The 18,360-nt window shown below is 37.6% G+C and overlaps 1 protein-coding gene across 1 annotated transcript; it reads right to left on the reverse strand.

Annotated features, from left to right (window-relative positions):
- Positions 1-3,469: 3,469 nt before the first annotated feature.
- LOC139717338 (uncharacterized) lies at positions 3,470-15,743 on the reverse strand. The gene is made up of 6 exons (XM_071628844.1): positions 14,976-15,743; positions 14,074-14,259; positions 11,514-12,872; positions 7,086-7,343; positions 5,141-5,268; positions 3,470-4,193 (listed from the first exon to the last, which is right to left on the reverse strand). Exons 1-6 carry the CDS (start codon positions 15,604-15,606, stop codon positions 3,984-3,986), a joined length of 2,772 nt encoding a protein of 923 aa, XP_071484945.1. The 5' UTR covers positions 15,607-15,743; the 3' UTR covers positions 3,470-3,983.
- Between the last annotated feature and the right edge of the window lie 2,617 nt (positions 15,744-18,360).

Below are 18,360 nucleotides of genomic sequence, written 5' to 3' on the forward strand. Positions count from 1 at the left end.
CCTTATAAATCACAAAATATTTATTCAGGTACAGGTACTATGACAAAATATGCAAACTGGGATGAAAAGGACAACTCCACAATAAGTACTCATCAGACATACCAGGTAATCTCATGATAATACAATGTACACAGATGCAAGAAATGCATTTATACACTGTTGCAAAAAACGCAAGTCGTTTGACCGAAATTCAGCTGTTCTACTTTTGAACTCCAATTCCCATTTGAATCCTGTAGGACACTACCCATCATTCTGTACATTCAATAGAGCGTGCATACAAATACATCTTTTTATGTACATTTTTTCTTCTTTTTTTGTGATGGAATGCTACTATGGTATTCAAATCTAACAGCAAGTCACACCACAGTCAATGAATGGCCCCACAGCGATGGCTGGGGGAGGAAGGATCCCCTGAACAAAGATGACGATAATGAATTAAGATCTAGCTGAGCTTGAAATGGCAACAGTCTACTGCATTACAACTCAATGTACATGAGTGGGGAACAAAATAATAGTAATATGCTTTAATACATTATCCTATGTTAATCAATCGAGCGCAAGGCCGAAATAATGAAATGTAAACAAGGTGCTTTCGAACATAGTGCATAGCAGTTTCTATTTCTAATTGCTATAGGTACATTTGATCAGCTGTGTTGTCATCAAGCATCAGAGACAATTTTAGGAGTATGCATCCGCATCAAACCCAAGTAGAGAAACTGCCGCTCATATTCTTAGCTGCAGTGTTTTGTTGGAATGCATTTATGTCCACATGTTGCATAATATCCAGTGTGAAATTTGTGAGCAAACCTCAGGAAAATGTAGTTGCAACACCTTCAGGAGATATTCATACAAGATTCGTTATATCTGATATTTTTTCCCCCTTCCACTAGCCAAATATCCTAACTTGTCGGGGTCATTGCAATGTGGATCTGGACTGGATAGCACTCTAAAACAAAATATAAACAAAAATGTTGCTGCCATTTTCCATATCTGCTATAACATGGACAATTCATGATGGCAAGCATTCAGAGGTTATTAAATCAGGTCTGACATTTCTACTACTGTTTTCTTTTAATAATACAACATAACAGAAAGACAAACTTCATAAACAAACATCAGAAATTTGACTACACTTTCTTACTCCGTGGGATAAGATGAGTCAATGAGGAAAAGCACTAGCATCTTCTACATACAGTACTGGCAATACCACGGGAAAATCATACTAAAAATTGCATAAAGCCTCAAAGTGCAAATACATGTGGTTTAAACATAAACAGTAGCTGTTCAAACATCAAGAGTACTGAAACACACAAACATTACAAATACACACGGCCAAGAAACAAGCCTGACATTTCAATTCCTTCCATCATTTAACTTGTAGCTCCATGTACTCACTATTTCATATGAATGAAAGTTGAAAACTTTGCACGGAAATGTCACAAATAATCTGGGAATGACTATGCGGCATGTGGAAGTTGTATCAACTTCTGGCAGAAATATATATCCTTATATAGAATACTAAATATTAGAAACAAATAATAATGACAGTATTTCACGTTTTTTAGTTCAGGATAGAGTGAAAGACGGTTTGGAATTGCTTCATGCCAGTAGAAAGAAATTACAATGCACATAACCCTTTTTATACCTATTCATGTTTGATGTCAATATATACAAACAATGACAGCGATATATAGATAGAACTAGAAGGCTGTTCAAATCGCAGGTGATATATTTTCGGAGACATACTGTACGACATGACAGACTGAACACCATGCCCCTCTTTACTGTACCACTTTTACATCTTATACATATATGTAGAGTAGAGGATTCAAATATAAAAAACTGTCTGTTTCATTCACAGAGAGATATACATCTGTACACACATTTGAATAAATGATTCTGTTCATGCCCAAGGAGTGTACACACACACACCATTATATGGGCCATATACTGTATATGCCATATATTTCACGAGTCTAATTTTCTGTGAATCAGGATGTTACACAATTTCATGAGTGGTTTGATTTGCCATCATGGAGTACAGTAACAACGGAATTTTGTTTTATTTTTTTTTTTTGGTAGGCATGCATGTCACATTCATGTCGAGTTCAGAGTTAATTTTTTTGGGTGTTGTTAAATTCTTTATTAGCATCGACTTGTGAAATTTGCGAAACTAAGTACCTTGTGAAATATATGGTGCATACAGTAACATCCCTCTTAAACATCAAAGATAGGATGGTTTGTACTGTCTATTGGATGACAAATATTTTTGAACATGTCAACACAGAGCACCAGAAGACAAATGTATAGATACACAAGTATGGAGGTGTGACAAGCTGAATGAAATATTTCACTGATGGAGATCTATATAAAGTCACAGTAATATCACAGAGGAGCATCATCCACACTTGTTAAATACATGACACTGAATACATGTCAGTTTCACATGCGGAATTGTTCATGTACAGTACATAATTATAGTGCCACAAGCATTCACTTTGCCTTACCCTCAAGATTTCAATGTAATGTCTTAAGACAGCAGAGGCACACATGTACATAATGTACATGTAGATGCACATGTACAAACCATCACTATACTTGTAGCAACAAGTTTAAAACTCTGAATGCATGGTATAACAGTCACACAGTGGCTTTGCCTGTATGAAGCATACTCAATGTTCCATTATTTCAAAGACCAATCAACGGTTCATGTGTACGCTGTAAACTGATTTCTGGCAAATTGCACACTGATGTCGGACAATTCAAATCACCTACAGCTGTAGTGCCTGACACGACAGCATATATTTATTTTGTGCGAGCAGCATGTCCTTTCAAGTGTCTCATTTTGACATTAAATACAGTATGACCTCTAGATATGAAATACAAGTTGTATGTATGTATCTAATTTGTCTCATCTAAATTTGGAGTACTGTCAAACCCGAAATTTTCACATGCATTTCAATTTTGCAATTTTTTTAATTTAAGTTTTGCGAAATTAAAAATGCAGGCAAAAGTTTTTGTCTATACGATTTATACAACAAATGCCGGTGGTAGTTCACAAAAATTTCATGATGCGAAAAAGGCCATTGGCTCCAATTTCTCAAAAATTTCAAGCTGTGAAAATTTCCTGCTTTACAGTAATGTGAATGCCAAAAGAAGTTTAATTACAGTCTATCTCAACATGCAGGGGACTTTTTTGTCTTGTTTCAATTTTTCGATACATTTAATGGCACACTCTTAAATACATGGAAAACTTAACAGTGACAGTTTTTCTGCAAAACAATGATGATGGACATCAATGATTTCTATATATGGAAAGGTTCGCCTGAAATAAGGGGGAGGGATTACGGGTCATACTCTACGATCTCACCGAATATAGGAGAAAAAGAGAGAAAACTCACAAAAGATATACATATTGTGTACAACTTGAAAAAAAGGAAAAAGACAGGAAAAATTATTCACATATCAATTCATATTGAACTGTCTGCACCGTCAAGGTTTAAGAACTTGAAATCAGCCATATCCCTATCATATCCTGCTCACACCATCATGTCTTACAAGCAAAATACAATGAAAGAAAGTCTTCAGAGTGAGGATTCAAACGAAACATCTTGTAACAGATCAGTGTGATCTTATGTGACAATTCCACTAAATGAAATGAAAACACAAAACTAAAATGCAGGACATCTTCAAACTGACATAAAAGTACGATAAATCAAGCTAATATAACAACGTTCACCAGTTGTTGTGTTTTTCTTCACTGGTATTCCTCCTTAGAACGCTATTTTCATTTTCATGCGCCGTACAACACTTCTCCTGGCAAATGATGGACTACTGCACCAACAATACCTATGCATCATGCATTTAGATCTGCTGATCAGTGTGAATTCCATGAAATATCCACGATGAACTGCCTTGGCTGTGCCACCCTGCGGGGAGGGTGTGAGGGTGTCAACACTCACAACAAACCCCTGGAGGTGCAATCAGAGGTACATTCCATTGATGAGGTAGTCGGCATCATGGGCGCTGGTCTTGAGACGGCCGTAGCGCAGCCGCTGGTTCATGTAGCGCAGCCGGCACCCGACCATGAGTAGGAGGCAGACGGTGATGATCAGGCCAACCACCAGGGCAAGGATGGCGCTCTTCGCCGTCGGCATTCCTTCACCGCGGACTACTTCCACCGCATCAACCTGCTGGTATAAAGTCCAGTCCAAAATGTGTCACATGAATCTTTACATCCAAAATCCCATAATATACCAGTACAAACTACAGGCAGATGCAGGGCATGCAGAAAAGATAAAAGGTACAAGGTACTTTCAGCTCAGGCTGAAAGTACTCATGTACGTCCAAGAATGCTCATGCAATGTAGTATGTGTACAGCGTATGAGCTTCATTAAAATGGCCCGTGCATTCAGTACATGTAGTAGTTAGTCATGAAAATACTCACAATATGTGTCAAAGTTTCATTAAAATGGATCACTCATTCACAAGTCTTCAGTCTACAAATACTCCTAGCATGTGTTAAATGTTCAATTGAAATGACCCACTGATTCACAAGTGCTCAGGCCAAAGAATATTCAGAGCAAATTTGTCATAATTTCAGTAAAATGACTCACACGCTCAGCTGTACTGGATGTAGCAAATGTGCAGCATGTGTTAAGATTGCCGTAGTGGAATGAGCACTCAGAGAATTGCTACAGTATAGCTTGCATCATGGTTATGGGATTTACTTCACTGTTGATAAAGGGTTGTAATATGCCTTTTTCCAGCAGTATTGTACGGAAACTTGTAGCAGCTAGTACACTACAGTAGTACAGTATCATACCAGCATCACTACCTCATTTCATTTTCACATTAAACTAAATAAGGATGACGTACACTGTACTGTAATAATCATTAATGCTGTTGTAAAATCATTCAGACTGTCACGAGTCCCAGTTTTGTTCATGGAGTCAGACACCAATGTGTCATGATGAATTGTACCAAGAGATATTGTGAGATCAACATTCCATAGTTGGTGATATTTAATACTTGTGTACTTCACAAGGTACATTGTACATTGTACATGTATTTTGTACATTCACAGTTGTGACATGGCATCATACAAAGTTGTATAATTCTGAAAATCATAATAAATTACCTCGTTGGTGTCATCCATCAAGCCATTGCTTTCCGCCTCCTTGGCTGGGCTCGTCTTGTTGCCCCTGGTAGGTCTGGGTGTGGTGGCGCCCTCAGTGTCTGTTCTGCCTTTATCAACTGTATCAACTGCTTCACGAACAAGTGAAGTTTGTGTGCAGTGAAGGAGAGACAAGATACATACTTTGAGATAATACATCAACAATGCAGAAATTAAATATTCATGACTTATCAAAGTCCAAATAAACATTAGCCAATTACAATGAATATACTGTACTATAGTGGTGCATTTAAAAGTCAATCAAAAGTGGAAATGTTCATGAGAGAAGAAATAAACATTTAGAAAATACACTGTAGCATGGCGCAAAACCAGGAATAGGCCCAAACACTGAAAGAGTTGACAGGATTAAAGAATACATAAACAAGTACATATATTTTTATATCATACAATAGCTGTAAACTACATGTATTTAATGATAATAAATGTATGAAATGTAATTTCTGAAGAAAACTTATTCCAATGCATTTAAATGGTAACATATACATGTACATGTACCTTCATGTTATAGATTGCACATTTTGGGGATTCTTAGTACTCCTCATTTATTTAACACGTTTGCAAACTTTACAGGAACAGAACAAATACAAATACAATCTCAAACTGTCTACACTTTTTTTCTCTCTCTCAAAGTAAATGCATTGCACTGTATATACTTCTTTACTTAATTGTACAAAATAAGAACGTTAAACTGTCATGGTCTTCTGACAAATCTGCCCGACAGTTTTTGTACCTAAAACATACATGCCAACATGGGCCTGAATATCAGTGGTATACGTATACTGTATACTATACCTACTGCATACAACAAAATGCAGTAAGAATTGCATGCAGTAGGTAATTTACACTTTAAAATTTACATGTAAGTTGTCAGCTACAAGATTCTAAAGTGTCCATTGATACTGAACAGGGCACACTACAGTAGGTTCCTTTACATGTAGGTCAAAGAGTAATGAAATTATACTCTTCCTTGCCAATCATATGATGATTGACTTCAAAGTCTCTCAATTCTAAATACTCTGAATCAACTCTGTACGGCATAGCGATCAATCTGTAAACAGGGTTGTTTTACACACTTCTGACAAAATATAATATATCTTTATCTTTTAACATTTGAGAATCTCATTTGTTTTGTTCTGTTCCAGTATATTTCTTCCCTCTCTCTTTCTCTTTCTCTCTTTCTCTCTCTTTTACTATCTTCATCTTAAAAAGAAAAAGATGCAACTGAAAAGTAAAAATCAATCTAAATCTATGAAATCATGGGGCAAAAATGCTGCCATGCCAATTCTAAGGTGACAATTTTCACTGAAAGCATAGATAATGTTATCATTTCAGGGCAAAGGCCAATGCTACACAAAGGTAGTCAAATCAAGAGCAATATACAAGTATAATTATTTTCTGATGGAAAGAATCTAAAAATTTAAAGTAAATAAAGCAAAATACAGTAACTCTTGACAGCCAGTAATGAGATTGCAGAATAAAATATAACTTAACAAGAATATCAGTTTTTAAGAACATAATCACAATTGGAGAAAAAATTCAAATTTGTACATAATACATGGCAAAACAATTCAAAACTCAAAACAAACATCAGTATAAAACAATGTATCAAAAAGCGGGTAAAGCTTAGAGCTCAAGTCAGCAGTGAAGAGAATAAGTGTTAGCAACATGCATGACCCGCTTCTTCAAGAAAGTAAAAGTTAGCTTTGGAAAGTAAAAAGAAGATTTGCGGGCTTGGCCAATAATTAAGCAGATTTGCCATGCATAATGTCAGTTATGCATCATGCACAGATTTAATACATTGATGCAACATTTATGATGCAACTTGTTATGCGACATAATATCAGTAAAATGCATTGTTAGTAATACATGTTAGAAGAACCATGATTACCTTTGGTTACAATATCAAGTTGGAGAGGGGATAGAGTGACGGGCGGAGTGGGAGGAGGGTGAGTATGTGTGGTGACACTGTGAGGTATACCATTAGTCTGATGCACTTTGGGGCGGGGTCTGAGGCGGCTGACACCACTGCCAGCAGCCTGGGAGGGTTTCCCCCGGCCCGCACTATTGCGACCGCGGACGTCATCATCGAACTCGTTTTCATCGACAACGCTGCTGGGGTAGTAATACGGCCAGGTGTTCCACAAGTCTGGTTACCAGCAAGTGATTGGATAGACAGAGGAGGTGCGACAGGGAGGAAAAGATAAGGCATATACAGGCAATTATTACGTGGTGCCATACAGGAGAAAGAGAGTGCCATGCAATGATACTTGGGATCCACTTCAAACAGAGGTCAATGTACTGTTTTAAAATGTACACTGTATGTGTCAAATACAATGTACAGTAAAGTCAAAAGTGCTTTGCAGGTTAAGCTCAGGATACACGACGCTCCTACAATGTACAACCCTTGTATGTACAGTAGTAATGGAACCGTATCAGCTAAAATGATGGAACCTGAAATACATGTATGTTGATGTACTGTACTATTGTAAGTACATGTACATATTGTATACAAGTGTATGAGCCTACAGTTTCTCGTCACTTTCCTTCACCAGTACGAGCATCATAGAGCCCATGGCTGATGTCACTTTCCTTCACCAGTATGAGCATCATAGAGCCCATGGCTGATGTCACTTTCCTTCACCAGTATGAGCATCATAGAGCCCATGGCTGATGCTTTCTATCATGGTTTTAAAACACTTTTGCCAATGGAGGGCCAGCCAGTCGAGCAGTCCTGTACTGTATACAAGTACTACAATGTACCTGTACACCAACGCTGCTCACTGGCACTGGTCCGACAGTCTCTGACCAGTAAAAATCACTGTCCGACCAGTAAATTTTTCAGGAATGGACCAGTAAAACATGGACAAACTAGGTATTTACTGGTCCGAGGGACAGATCGGACCAGTAGAAAAAAATGGGTTAGTGTGCAGCCCTGTGTACACTGTGTACAGGATGCCCAAGTCGTCATGTACAGGCATCATCTGTACAGGCTCATGTACATAAGTTGGGGTCTTCGGTATTCCCTGCATGTACAATGTAAGGAATGTCAGAAGCTGTCAGATACCTCAACATTTTTCTCGTGGAATCAACAGCCCTGTTTTCCTTCGGGGCATTTGAGATCTTAGCAAAGACATCATACATAAGCCCAAAGATTTCAAAGAAAGTCTGCACATCACTAATGAAGCAAGTGGCTGCAATATGGTAATATAAGGGTACCCTCATATAGACATCCTACAGGCCAAGTACCATACTTGTCCTTCATCTGAGTCCCAAAGTCGAATACAGAATGACCATAGGATTTGTTTGAAATCCATATTACATGTGCTGTACATCACAAAGGCCTAACATGCAATGCAGACAATTGATCAGTTAATCTTTCTCTGTACTTTCACATTTTGTTGAAAAAAGAATACATATTTTTTTATAAGATTATAGTTTCTTGTGAAAAAGGGGGAGCATATTGCTGCTTCTAAATCAAATCAAATGAATTCATAAAGATCACAGATGAAAATTTACCCTTTTTTTTTTTTTTTTTTTTTTTTTTTTGGGGGGGGGGGGGGGGTTTAATTGAGGAAGCCCCTACAGCATACACTTCACAAAGATCACAAATTACAAGCCCAACTGTAAATGGGGTCCAAGTGTAACACAGCCAGCCCACATGGGGTGTAGACCAAGTTGAATGCAATATATTTCATTACACTGACTTCTCTTACTCTAACCTGAAGAATGTGCATACACACAGATACTGAAGAGTTGCAGCTCACAAAATACATACGATGTGCAACTCCTTTAAAGAGGCACATTACAATACATGTACAGTGTACAATGTATTTGCACTGTAGCTCTTGCTTGAACTTGCATAGATAGTGTGCATCATAATCAATACAGTATACATGCAGATAAATATAGATTTCCAACAAACTGTAATATTCCAAACAACATGCTCACACTGCACTCTTGCATGTACAGTAACAAACCAGTCTACAATGTTACTGGATTGATGATCAGCTTTCCTTGCTCTTACACACAATGTTTTTAAACACATGTATTTTGACTTCTTGAATAAACATTGGCCACAGTATCAGCATCTTTGTCACAAAACATACTTTGTACCACTTGAACCATACAAAACACTGCTCTACATAATAAGTAACACATACAAATGCACTATGCATTACACATCTTTGTACACATCAAACAATTATGCAACACAAAGAATACACTTTCAGTTTAAACTGGGAATGATCATACGACCCACAAAGAGGTTCAATGTGATCATGTCATTTAAATATCACTAGAAAATCAAACACAAAAACATCATAAGGGCAATTCCGCAGTTAGATGGACATGACATGGATAAAAGAAATATGCCTCTTTATCTTACTCTTTAATCTAGGTATCAACTAATGCCATGGATGTTCACCAATCATTAAGGTCTTTCAAATGCAGTAGATTTTATTTTACGTATTTACTGATTTCGCGAGATCTAAAACCATCATTTAAAATGAACATATGGGACTAGGGACGCTGAAATTCACTTAAATGCAAATTACAGTGGGTTCCTTTGAATTTTTTTCCTCAAAGTTTTGCTAAAGGGTAAAAGATGAATACATTTAAATACTCCAGAAGTCATGCGACATTCTGTCAATTACAAAAGGGTGAAATGACCTGCGGAATTACTCCGGACAAATGTAACGTTACTAACCATAACGTTACTAACCATGCTTTTGGGGGTCTAGCTAAGAAATTATTGGTCGAACTGCTCAAAAAATTTGCATGAACATTAGTCATGATGCAATAATTGAAATTAATGCAACACTTTGTTTGAAGTAACTTTAATTTTTGCACACTTTTAGTTGCAAGACATTGATTTTTGTTTGTCATGTCCTTTTTTCGTAACGTTACTAACCAGCCCATTAAGTTGCCATAGCAATTCTAATATTTCTTGGATTGTATTCATTCTTTTCTGTATCATAAACCTGGGAAGGATGAACATGTTTTTGACGTAATTTTGACTTGAAATGAATAAATGGTAATTTAGTAGTAAAAACAAATATCCAAATTTGTTCAAATGTAACGTTACTAACCGCGGAATTGTCCATAACACAAAGACACTACATCTATAGCACAGTAAACAACAACACAGCTCTAAAATGATGTACAGATGTACAATACAGTGTAAACATTGAATGGAAGTGAAGCAAAGGCTACAAGTGTGTACAGACTATACTAAAGGATACATCTTTTTCTCAAAAATAATGATGGTCTACTTTGTATATGGGAAAATCCTTGTACAGGGTAACAAGAAAAAATAATGTACAAGTACTATAAGGTCCTCATTTACAGTTCAGCAGTAGTGCTTTCAATATAAAATCTGAATAAAAAAATTTAAAAAATCTTTCACAGAATTTTTGTTTAAATGTAATTACAAGGAAATGTTCACTTTCAGAAAGCAATGTTCCAACAGGAGCAAATCTATAACAAACTTAAAATTTTGCAAATGTAATACAACAGTGTCATACATTTGTATGTCATAAGGAAGCCAGTGACCATGGAAACTAGCACATCACTGGCACCCCCAATAGTTCTGATGGCTTGGTGACCACGCCATTGCCTAAACTGCTGCACATTGCCATCTGTTGTTTTCTCAGGTAAAAAGTCATTTTTATTCAATGTTTCCAACAGGCTGACTGAAATAATTCTTTGAGATTTTGCTTCCATTAATTAATACTGAGTATTGAAAACATATTTCTTTTTTGGCCTCCAGGGTAAACTGCAAGTATTATGTTATGTACAATTTTTGTAGCTTCACCAATGTAATTTACATTGTACATTGAACACAGAAGTACACTTTGTATACCTGTGCATATACTATTGTAGAATACTGTACACTAGCAGCTCGGTATCCAGGATTTGATTACCGGTATTTGAAATACAGATAATACTGTTCATATAAAATTGATTCTCTATTTTACAATTGCATGTACACACAGCCATTTTGAATATTTTTCTTAATAAAGCAGAGTTGTTTCTGACAAAAAGGAAAAATAATATGTACAAAAGTAATTCAGCAAACTTCATTGCTGCATGAAGGATAAGCAAAGAATATCTTGCAACAATGCACATTTAAGAGTACATGTATAATGGCACCTCTCTTGCAAATGGGAAACACATTAGAAGAAATGCAAGAAAAAAAAAGCGAAAATATAGAGTGGTTAAGCCACTTACACACAAAAAAAGACACATATCTTTTTACACTTTGACACAAACAGGATTCCTTGATGCATGCATGTGGATCTCATCAAATTTTACTCACTGTTGTAATCAGCCCTGTTGTCTTCATAGTACTTATTCCTTCCAGTTTGCTGATCAACTTCAGTAGGGCCCTTTGGGGAACGTCCATTACTATAGACATTAACATCATGTCTGTTGTAATTGGAACGACCATTGTCGTAAGAAGTGCCTCTGTTAGGATTCCTAGACGGGTTGTACGGAACATTCTGAGGATTTCTCTCATTGTAGCTCTCGGCCCGGTTCCTGCTGGATGCTGGCCAGTTGTTGTACTGTGTACGCTGCTTGAATGGACCTTGCTGACTATCCACAGGGTAATAGTAGCTATAGTAGTCACTATTGTAGATGTATCCTGGATTGTGTCTTGGATCTGACTGCGAGATACCCCGGCGGGGAGGGTCTGGCGTTGTACGTGAGTCTACTTTTGGAGACTTGTTGGAAAATCCCCAGTCGTTGTTTGTCTTGATCCTGTCCCGTTGTGGCTGTTCCCTGTATGGTTTAGTCTTCTCATCAGCAGCATCTGCAGCCTGGTACTTCACGCCAGAGTTGCGGTCATAAGTAGTTTGCCTCTGCTCTGGACTGTACTCCCGCTCTCTTTGGTAGGAGGCATCTCTGTCTTCCAGATCTGACAGGTGTCCGTTGGTCTGGTATCCACCTTTTCTTGCACTCTCTGCTCTTTCAGCGCTTCTCTGGCCACCCTCATCCAGCCTAGTACCTTGGTCGTCATCGCTTTCATCAGCTCCATCTGCAATGTCTTCACCTTCATATGGAGTGTTGTCCATGTCTCCGTCATCAAAGGTTTGTGTTTTGTCCCTTGATGGTGACAGGTGGCTTTCATGAGCTCCTGCATCTTGGTTGTCCTGCCGTATCTTCTCCTGCTGATTGGAATCTTCTGGTCTCCACTGACGCCCTATATTTGTAAAGTCCTCTGTAAGTCCATCGTTCAGACTTTCCTCTCTATCTGGGCTATCGTCGTAACAAGTTGTGCCCTGGCACTCAACATCTGCCAAGTCAGGATCGCTGCTCTTCTCATCTTGCTTGACACCGGCCGAGTCTTGGTATGTCGGCATTTTCAGATCCCTCCCCCTGCTCTCTTCTTCCAGTCGGTCCCTCATATCATTGACGTTGCGTTGGGATTCTGTGTCATCGAACGGATCATTCTGGCCTCTGCCTAACTGCCTGGTACTGCTGTCATCTACGCGGTCTGGTAGCTGGTCATTCAATTCGTCAGCAAGGTTCTGGTATCCATGTTCATAAGTCAAGTCCCTATCACTGGCCTGACTATCTCTGTCACCAGTTGTCTTATACTGGTATGACTCATCGGCTATTATTGCTTCTGGTGGGTTAGTAGGAGGCAGATGGGGAGAAGTAGTCAGTTTCTTAGCTGCATGGATATTATGAAGCATTAAGAGAGGAAGCAAACCGGTTACAGAAAGTTAAATGATTTTATGTCTGATGTTAATTTGATGTGAATCAGTCACTAGCATACATGGCATTTTGCCATTGTTTTGGAAATGTTAATGGTACAAATAATCTGGATCAAAAGCCAAAATATCACATTTTTCCACCTTATATTTTACATCTTTATGCATTCAATAGTAATATAGTCCATTGACATTATGTACTAATAATCATTTTCAACCAGCTACCATCACTGAATTACTCAGAGCTATCATGCCATCTTAATATTATAATTCACTGAATTACACACAGCTGTCATGCCACCTGCTAAACAAAGCAATGGCATGATAGCTGTGTGTAATTCAGTGATGGTAGCTGGTTAAAAATACAGTACATAATAATAAGTACATTATGCCAATGGAAATATTTGTATTTTGTATTTTTTTGTATTTTGATTTTTATTCTTAATTTTTTTTTTTTCAGTTCAGGAACATTCATGTACATGAATGCTGTAGTGCAATGCAGTATGAGATTACTGCCCCAAAAATGAAAACAAAAAAGTTAATACCCCTTCAGCACTGTGCAAATGCTCAATAAGCTACATGACATGACAGTTGCATGTAAAGTCACTTCATCCAGACTTGCAATATGAGTTCATAGATTGATATTTGCAGATATTTCATTTTTCCATTTCCCTTTCTTTTATATCATAAATTCATTTTGGAAACATGTTCATTTAGAAGTCAGTTTGCTGATTACAATGTAGCTGCTCTGATTGCATGTACATTGTGTAGATTGTATACTTACAACTAAAGTAACTAGTTCTTGCAGGAAGCTAAGCAAATTTCGCAAAGTTTTATCACAAGCTTTGAGCTGGAACTTCTCGAAGATAATGAATTTTTAATTCACTAAGTGAAACCAAAGCAAAAGATCCCATGCAGTATACAAAAGGGAAATTCATAAAAGTGTTCAGAAAGCTGCAATTTGAAGTTTTGCAATGATACAGTCCAGTGGTATCTCAGTCTACATTATGTAAATCTTCTGATTTAGCCTAAAAAATTATAAAGCTAAATCTTCTACACGTACAGCGTGAACAGCCTAATCTTATGACTTACACCCTGTGCATTGGATGATACAGTGTTCACATGGTAGTGGAAGAAAGTATTCATACGACTAACACTCACCAGTATGGGTGTCCTCGTTCTGCAGTTCCGCCCCATCAGTGTCTTCATCTGCAGTGCTGCAATGAGCTTCATCCGAGCCATCTCTGCAGTCAACCACCGAGTTGCAGACATAGAGCTCGTTGATGCACTCTCCAGAGGTGCACTGCACATGGCCACTCTCGCAGTCTGATGATTCGTCTGCATTCACTGAAAACAGCACAAACACAACATTGATATTCCGTGGTGCAAGTTTGTTTAACGTGTGAAAGGCCCATTTTTCCCTCCCCCATACACCCATCTGATATAAAGTGGGGAAGTGGGGAGGAGCAGTTTTAATCCAGCATAATGAAAATTCATGTGTACACAGCCTTTGACAAGATGATTTCACACTTTGAGAGTGATTGTTTCAATGCCAATCGTACTGCACGAATGAAAACATGAATTCACATCTACACTGCCTACAGTTGTACATTGTTAACATATGAAGGCATGGGGACAAACTCATCCTTGTGCTTGCACACACCAATGCTTTCTTTGACAGATGGACAATGAAAGAAACTCGGAACCAACTGTCAATAAAAGGTACCTTCTCATCTTTTGTTTTAAAGTACAGTGAATCTATCAAGTATCTGCAATAGACATGTGTAGGGTACAATTTTGGGAAAATGTTTTCAATGAAACCTGCAATACTTCTGGACATTGCCATTGGCCCCAGCTGGGTGTTACAAAATATAATCAGCATGGCTGGGTATTCTCCAATTTCTGCATACGTAGATCTACTCAATTTTTACACAACTTTATCGTACACAATGGATGCAATTCACTAGCATCAATTCAATGGCAATGACACAATGCCTTTGAACTGCCCTTAGTTAGTGAGATGAAAAATTCAAGCCAAAAATCGCTGTCTTTGAGACTCTTACCAACTAGAACTACAGGTGGCGGTGGAAGTGTTGTTGGATTCACTGTTTGTCTTTTTGGCGTCTGTCGTGGTTCCTCAGTCACAGTGATTGGACGTGGTGGGTCTTGTTCACCTTGCTGGTCCTCGATGCCATGTTCGCGCACACCTTCAAGCATAATACTGCTGACATATCCCTTGTGGTACGTGAATGAGCAGACATTGGGACCACCATCACCTTCTGGCCTACACTCAAACAAGAAGCAGTTCGCCTCGTTTGGGTCGGAGGAGCTCTCATCACTTCTGTAGATGGCAGTGTCACAGACTTCGTTCAAACAGCACTGTTCAAGACACACCTCAAATGTTCTCACCTTCACGGCATTAATGTAATATGCACCATTTTCTTTGGAGTCTTTTGTTCTGATTATGTAACTGTCGCTGACATCGAAGGCTTGTGCTGAAGAACAAGTGGGCAATGCACGAAGGTTGTCGTTTTTTGCATAGTCCGGGTAAGATGGCAGATGGCGACCCTTCTTCCCTACGTGACCATTGTCCACTGAGCGGCTGTCTCTCCGTAGCGCAAAACAGTAGCTGTCATCCACACAAACACCAGCCACAAGCAGTATCATACATGCGACACACAAAATCAGCTGCATTTTCAACGATTGATTTAAACATCAATGTGACAAAACCGCTTCCACGCTGTACAGAGTTTTAACTCACTAGCAGTTCTCTGTAGAATCGAAGAGACGCATTGCATTTGCCACAAATTCCCTCATTTTCCACGGCTGTCATCCCAGAAAATATTCTTTCCTGCGTATAAACACAAGTACAGTACAGATGCGACTTTATCTTTTTCATCGTGTTGTTGTTGTTACGTTTTGTGTGCTCTACGTTGTAGATTGAGTCATGAGCCGTCTGTAAATTTAGTTCTATATTTCTCAGATCTTTTGGATAAAATCAAAGGATTGCATGTATTATCTATCTAATAATTTATTAAATTAATAAAAAAATTATTAAAACAGGAGTTTATTAAGTTAAAATAGTGAAGTATCAAACATTCATATTCTTATTTTAATGAGACGACTGGTTAATTACTGTAATGTACTCATAATCGTAATCATGATCGTATCGAACATGTGATCGAAGAGGGCAGCACAGCATTCAGGCTGTGTGAGAGGACCATTACCATAAGAGATTTTTCTCCTTCCCACCACTGGGGAAAATCTCTTTGGAGAGGTCTTTTTTCTTTTCTTTTCTTTTTTCTTTTTTTTTAACAAAAGCGATTTTTCTCCTCTTTGTACACTAACAGTATGTCCCCAAAAAAATTATAATCGGATTTCCACATTAACAACTTTCAATATGATTAAACTGACTGAATGCTATTTCAGTATCTAAAAATATAACATCTTACCTATATTTTGCAGAAAACCCCATGCAATTTGGTTAAGTTGTCACAGAGAAATGTGGATCATTGTAAAGCTTGTCATGGGTCTGTTTCTCCAAAGTTTACTGCGTATCAATGTGTGAACACTATGGACAGAACTTGGAGGGGAGGGATTCCAGACATGCTCTACAAAGATCCTCATTTCTCTTTAACCACTGAAGCAAACCGGATGGGGTTTTCTGTAAGATGTGGGTAATAAGTTATAGTTTCATACCCTGAAATTGTTTTTGGATAGAAGTTCACCAGTTTTAAAGTTATCATCGCGGAGGATCCCTTCGTAATTTCCTTTTTTTTTTTGGGGGGGGGGGGGACATACGGTAGAGGACTTACATAATGATTTACATGCAGTATATAGAGCGATGCTCTGACCACAGTCTAGATTTGTCCTCTTATTTTCTCCAGCTCTAGCCAAACTAAGAGAGCTAAAGTAACAATCTATTGTACATACATTTTTAAAATATAGTTTTACTGTTTTCCATTTATATCAATACTATCATCATAGTTATTTTCATCGTTTGTTTGCATTTATTTTCATCGTTGATGTGATTGTAATTGTTGCCATTCATATTACTATCATTCCTGTTGTAGTTATTATAATCATCATCATCATTGTCGTCGTCGTCGTCACCTCATTACCATTACCGGTAAGTTGTCAGAAGAAGCAAGAATAGTTTTCCAACTTGTGTTACTTGTCGATCATTTAGGATGTTGACATAGCCTGCAGATTCGTTTCTATTTTTTTTTTCTTTGATATGTGGAGGCTAATATTATACTTCATTAATTTTTACGAATCAGGGGCAATAATCTGTGACAGTATTTCCTTAAGAAAAAAAAAAGATAGAAATGTATTTTCCCAAACGCGCTCAACAGAATGTGCACATGTCTTGATTATTGATTTAGTGAACTTCGTTTCTTGTTTTCTTTTTAGGAAGTGCTCAAAGTGAGTAGTGCGTCGAAGACGCATGCGCGTTTTCCTTTGTGATTTCATGCTTCTGACTTCTCCCTTCGTGACAGCAGTATTTAGTTGTTGTTGTTTTTTTGTCTGTTCGTCTCTTTTTTTTTTATGATATCATTATTGGTAATAAATTACACATGTCGAAATTATTCAAAAACGCTTGAAATCAGTAACGCCGAAAATAGATCTAATATAGCCAATGCTGAAGGGGGCTCAATGGAAAAATTTTAATTTCAGAACATGAAAATGGCATTCCATGAAGCATATACGATCACTTTAACAAACTGAGCAAATGTACAAAGCAACTTTCACAAATAATTGATTATAATTTAGACAATACTTTGCACAATAATATCTATATGAGGTGAATATTTCAAAAACCAATACAGCGTAACATATACATTAACAAGCAAATGTTTAATTAAGCTCATGACAAAAAAAAAGAAGTCGACAGCAAAATTAATGCCGATGATAATGACAACAATTAGAACAATGATAACCATTATGATAACAGTCAAAGTAACAGAATGACGGTATATTATCATCGCAATAAATATTTTATTTTCATTCACGATACATGAATAACGATTCTCTGTATAGTATGTCAACTGCATTAATTGTTTTGCTTCTTCATTGATACCACTACACGTTTCCCTGTCACATACACGTACGACGGTAAAGCACACGTTTTCTTCAACATTTATCATGAACAGTGATGTTAAAGAGATACAAAAGAAAAAGCATAATGCTTTAGTAAATGCTTTATTGTTTACCTACGATTTCCCTGCATGGTTACAATAATTCATGTGCTTTCACTGCAAGTAGTCTGCGATGGCTATTGATTGACAACAGTCATTTCTAAATAAGAAGAAAACTATACACACGGGAGATAATATAGCACATAAAGAACTTATGATAAACAGCGTTTCTTTAATTCTTCATGCAGCAGCATTCAACACCTTCTCGACAAGGTTTTCCGCTTACGCGTCTTTGCCCTGAATTGAGAAG

This window comes from Diadema antillarum, unplaced genomic scaffold (genome assembly GCF_040938485.1).
Source record: "Diadema antillarum isolate AM-2024a unplaced genomic scaffold, OU_Dant_1.0 scf00000074, whole genome shotgun sequence".
In the NCBI taxonomy this organism is placed as follows: domain Eukaryota; kingdom Metazoa; phylum Echinodermata; class Echinoidea; order Diadematoida; family Diadematidae; genus Diadema; species Diadema antillarum.

Bases quoted from the DNA above. Each gene is read 5' to 3' on its own strand.
- LOC139717338 (XM_071628844.1), bottom strand. From the start codon at position 15,606: ATGCAGCTGATTTTGTGTGTCGCATGTATGATACTGCTTGTGGCTGGT. The intron at 14,260-14,975 runs GTAAGAGTCTCA...TGCTGTTTTCAG, and splicing joins GCCACCTGTAGTTCTAGTTG to TGAATGCAGACGAATCATCA. The intron at 4,194-5,140 runs GTAATTTATTAT...ACTTTATACCAG, and splicing joins TGATGGATGACACCAACGAG to CAGGTTGATGCGGTGGAAGT.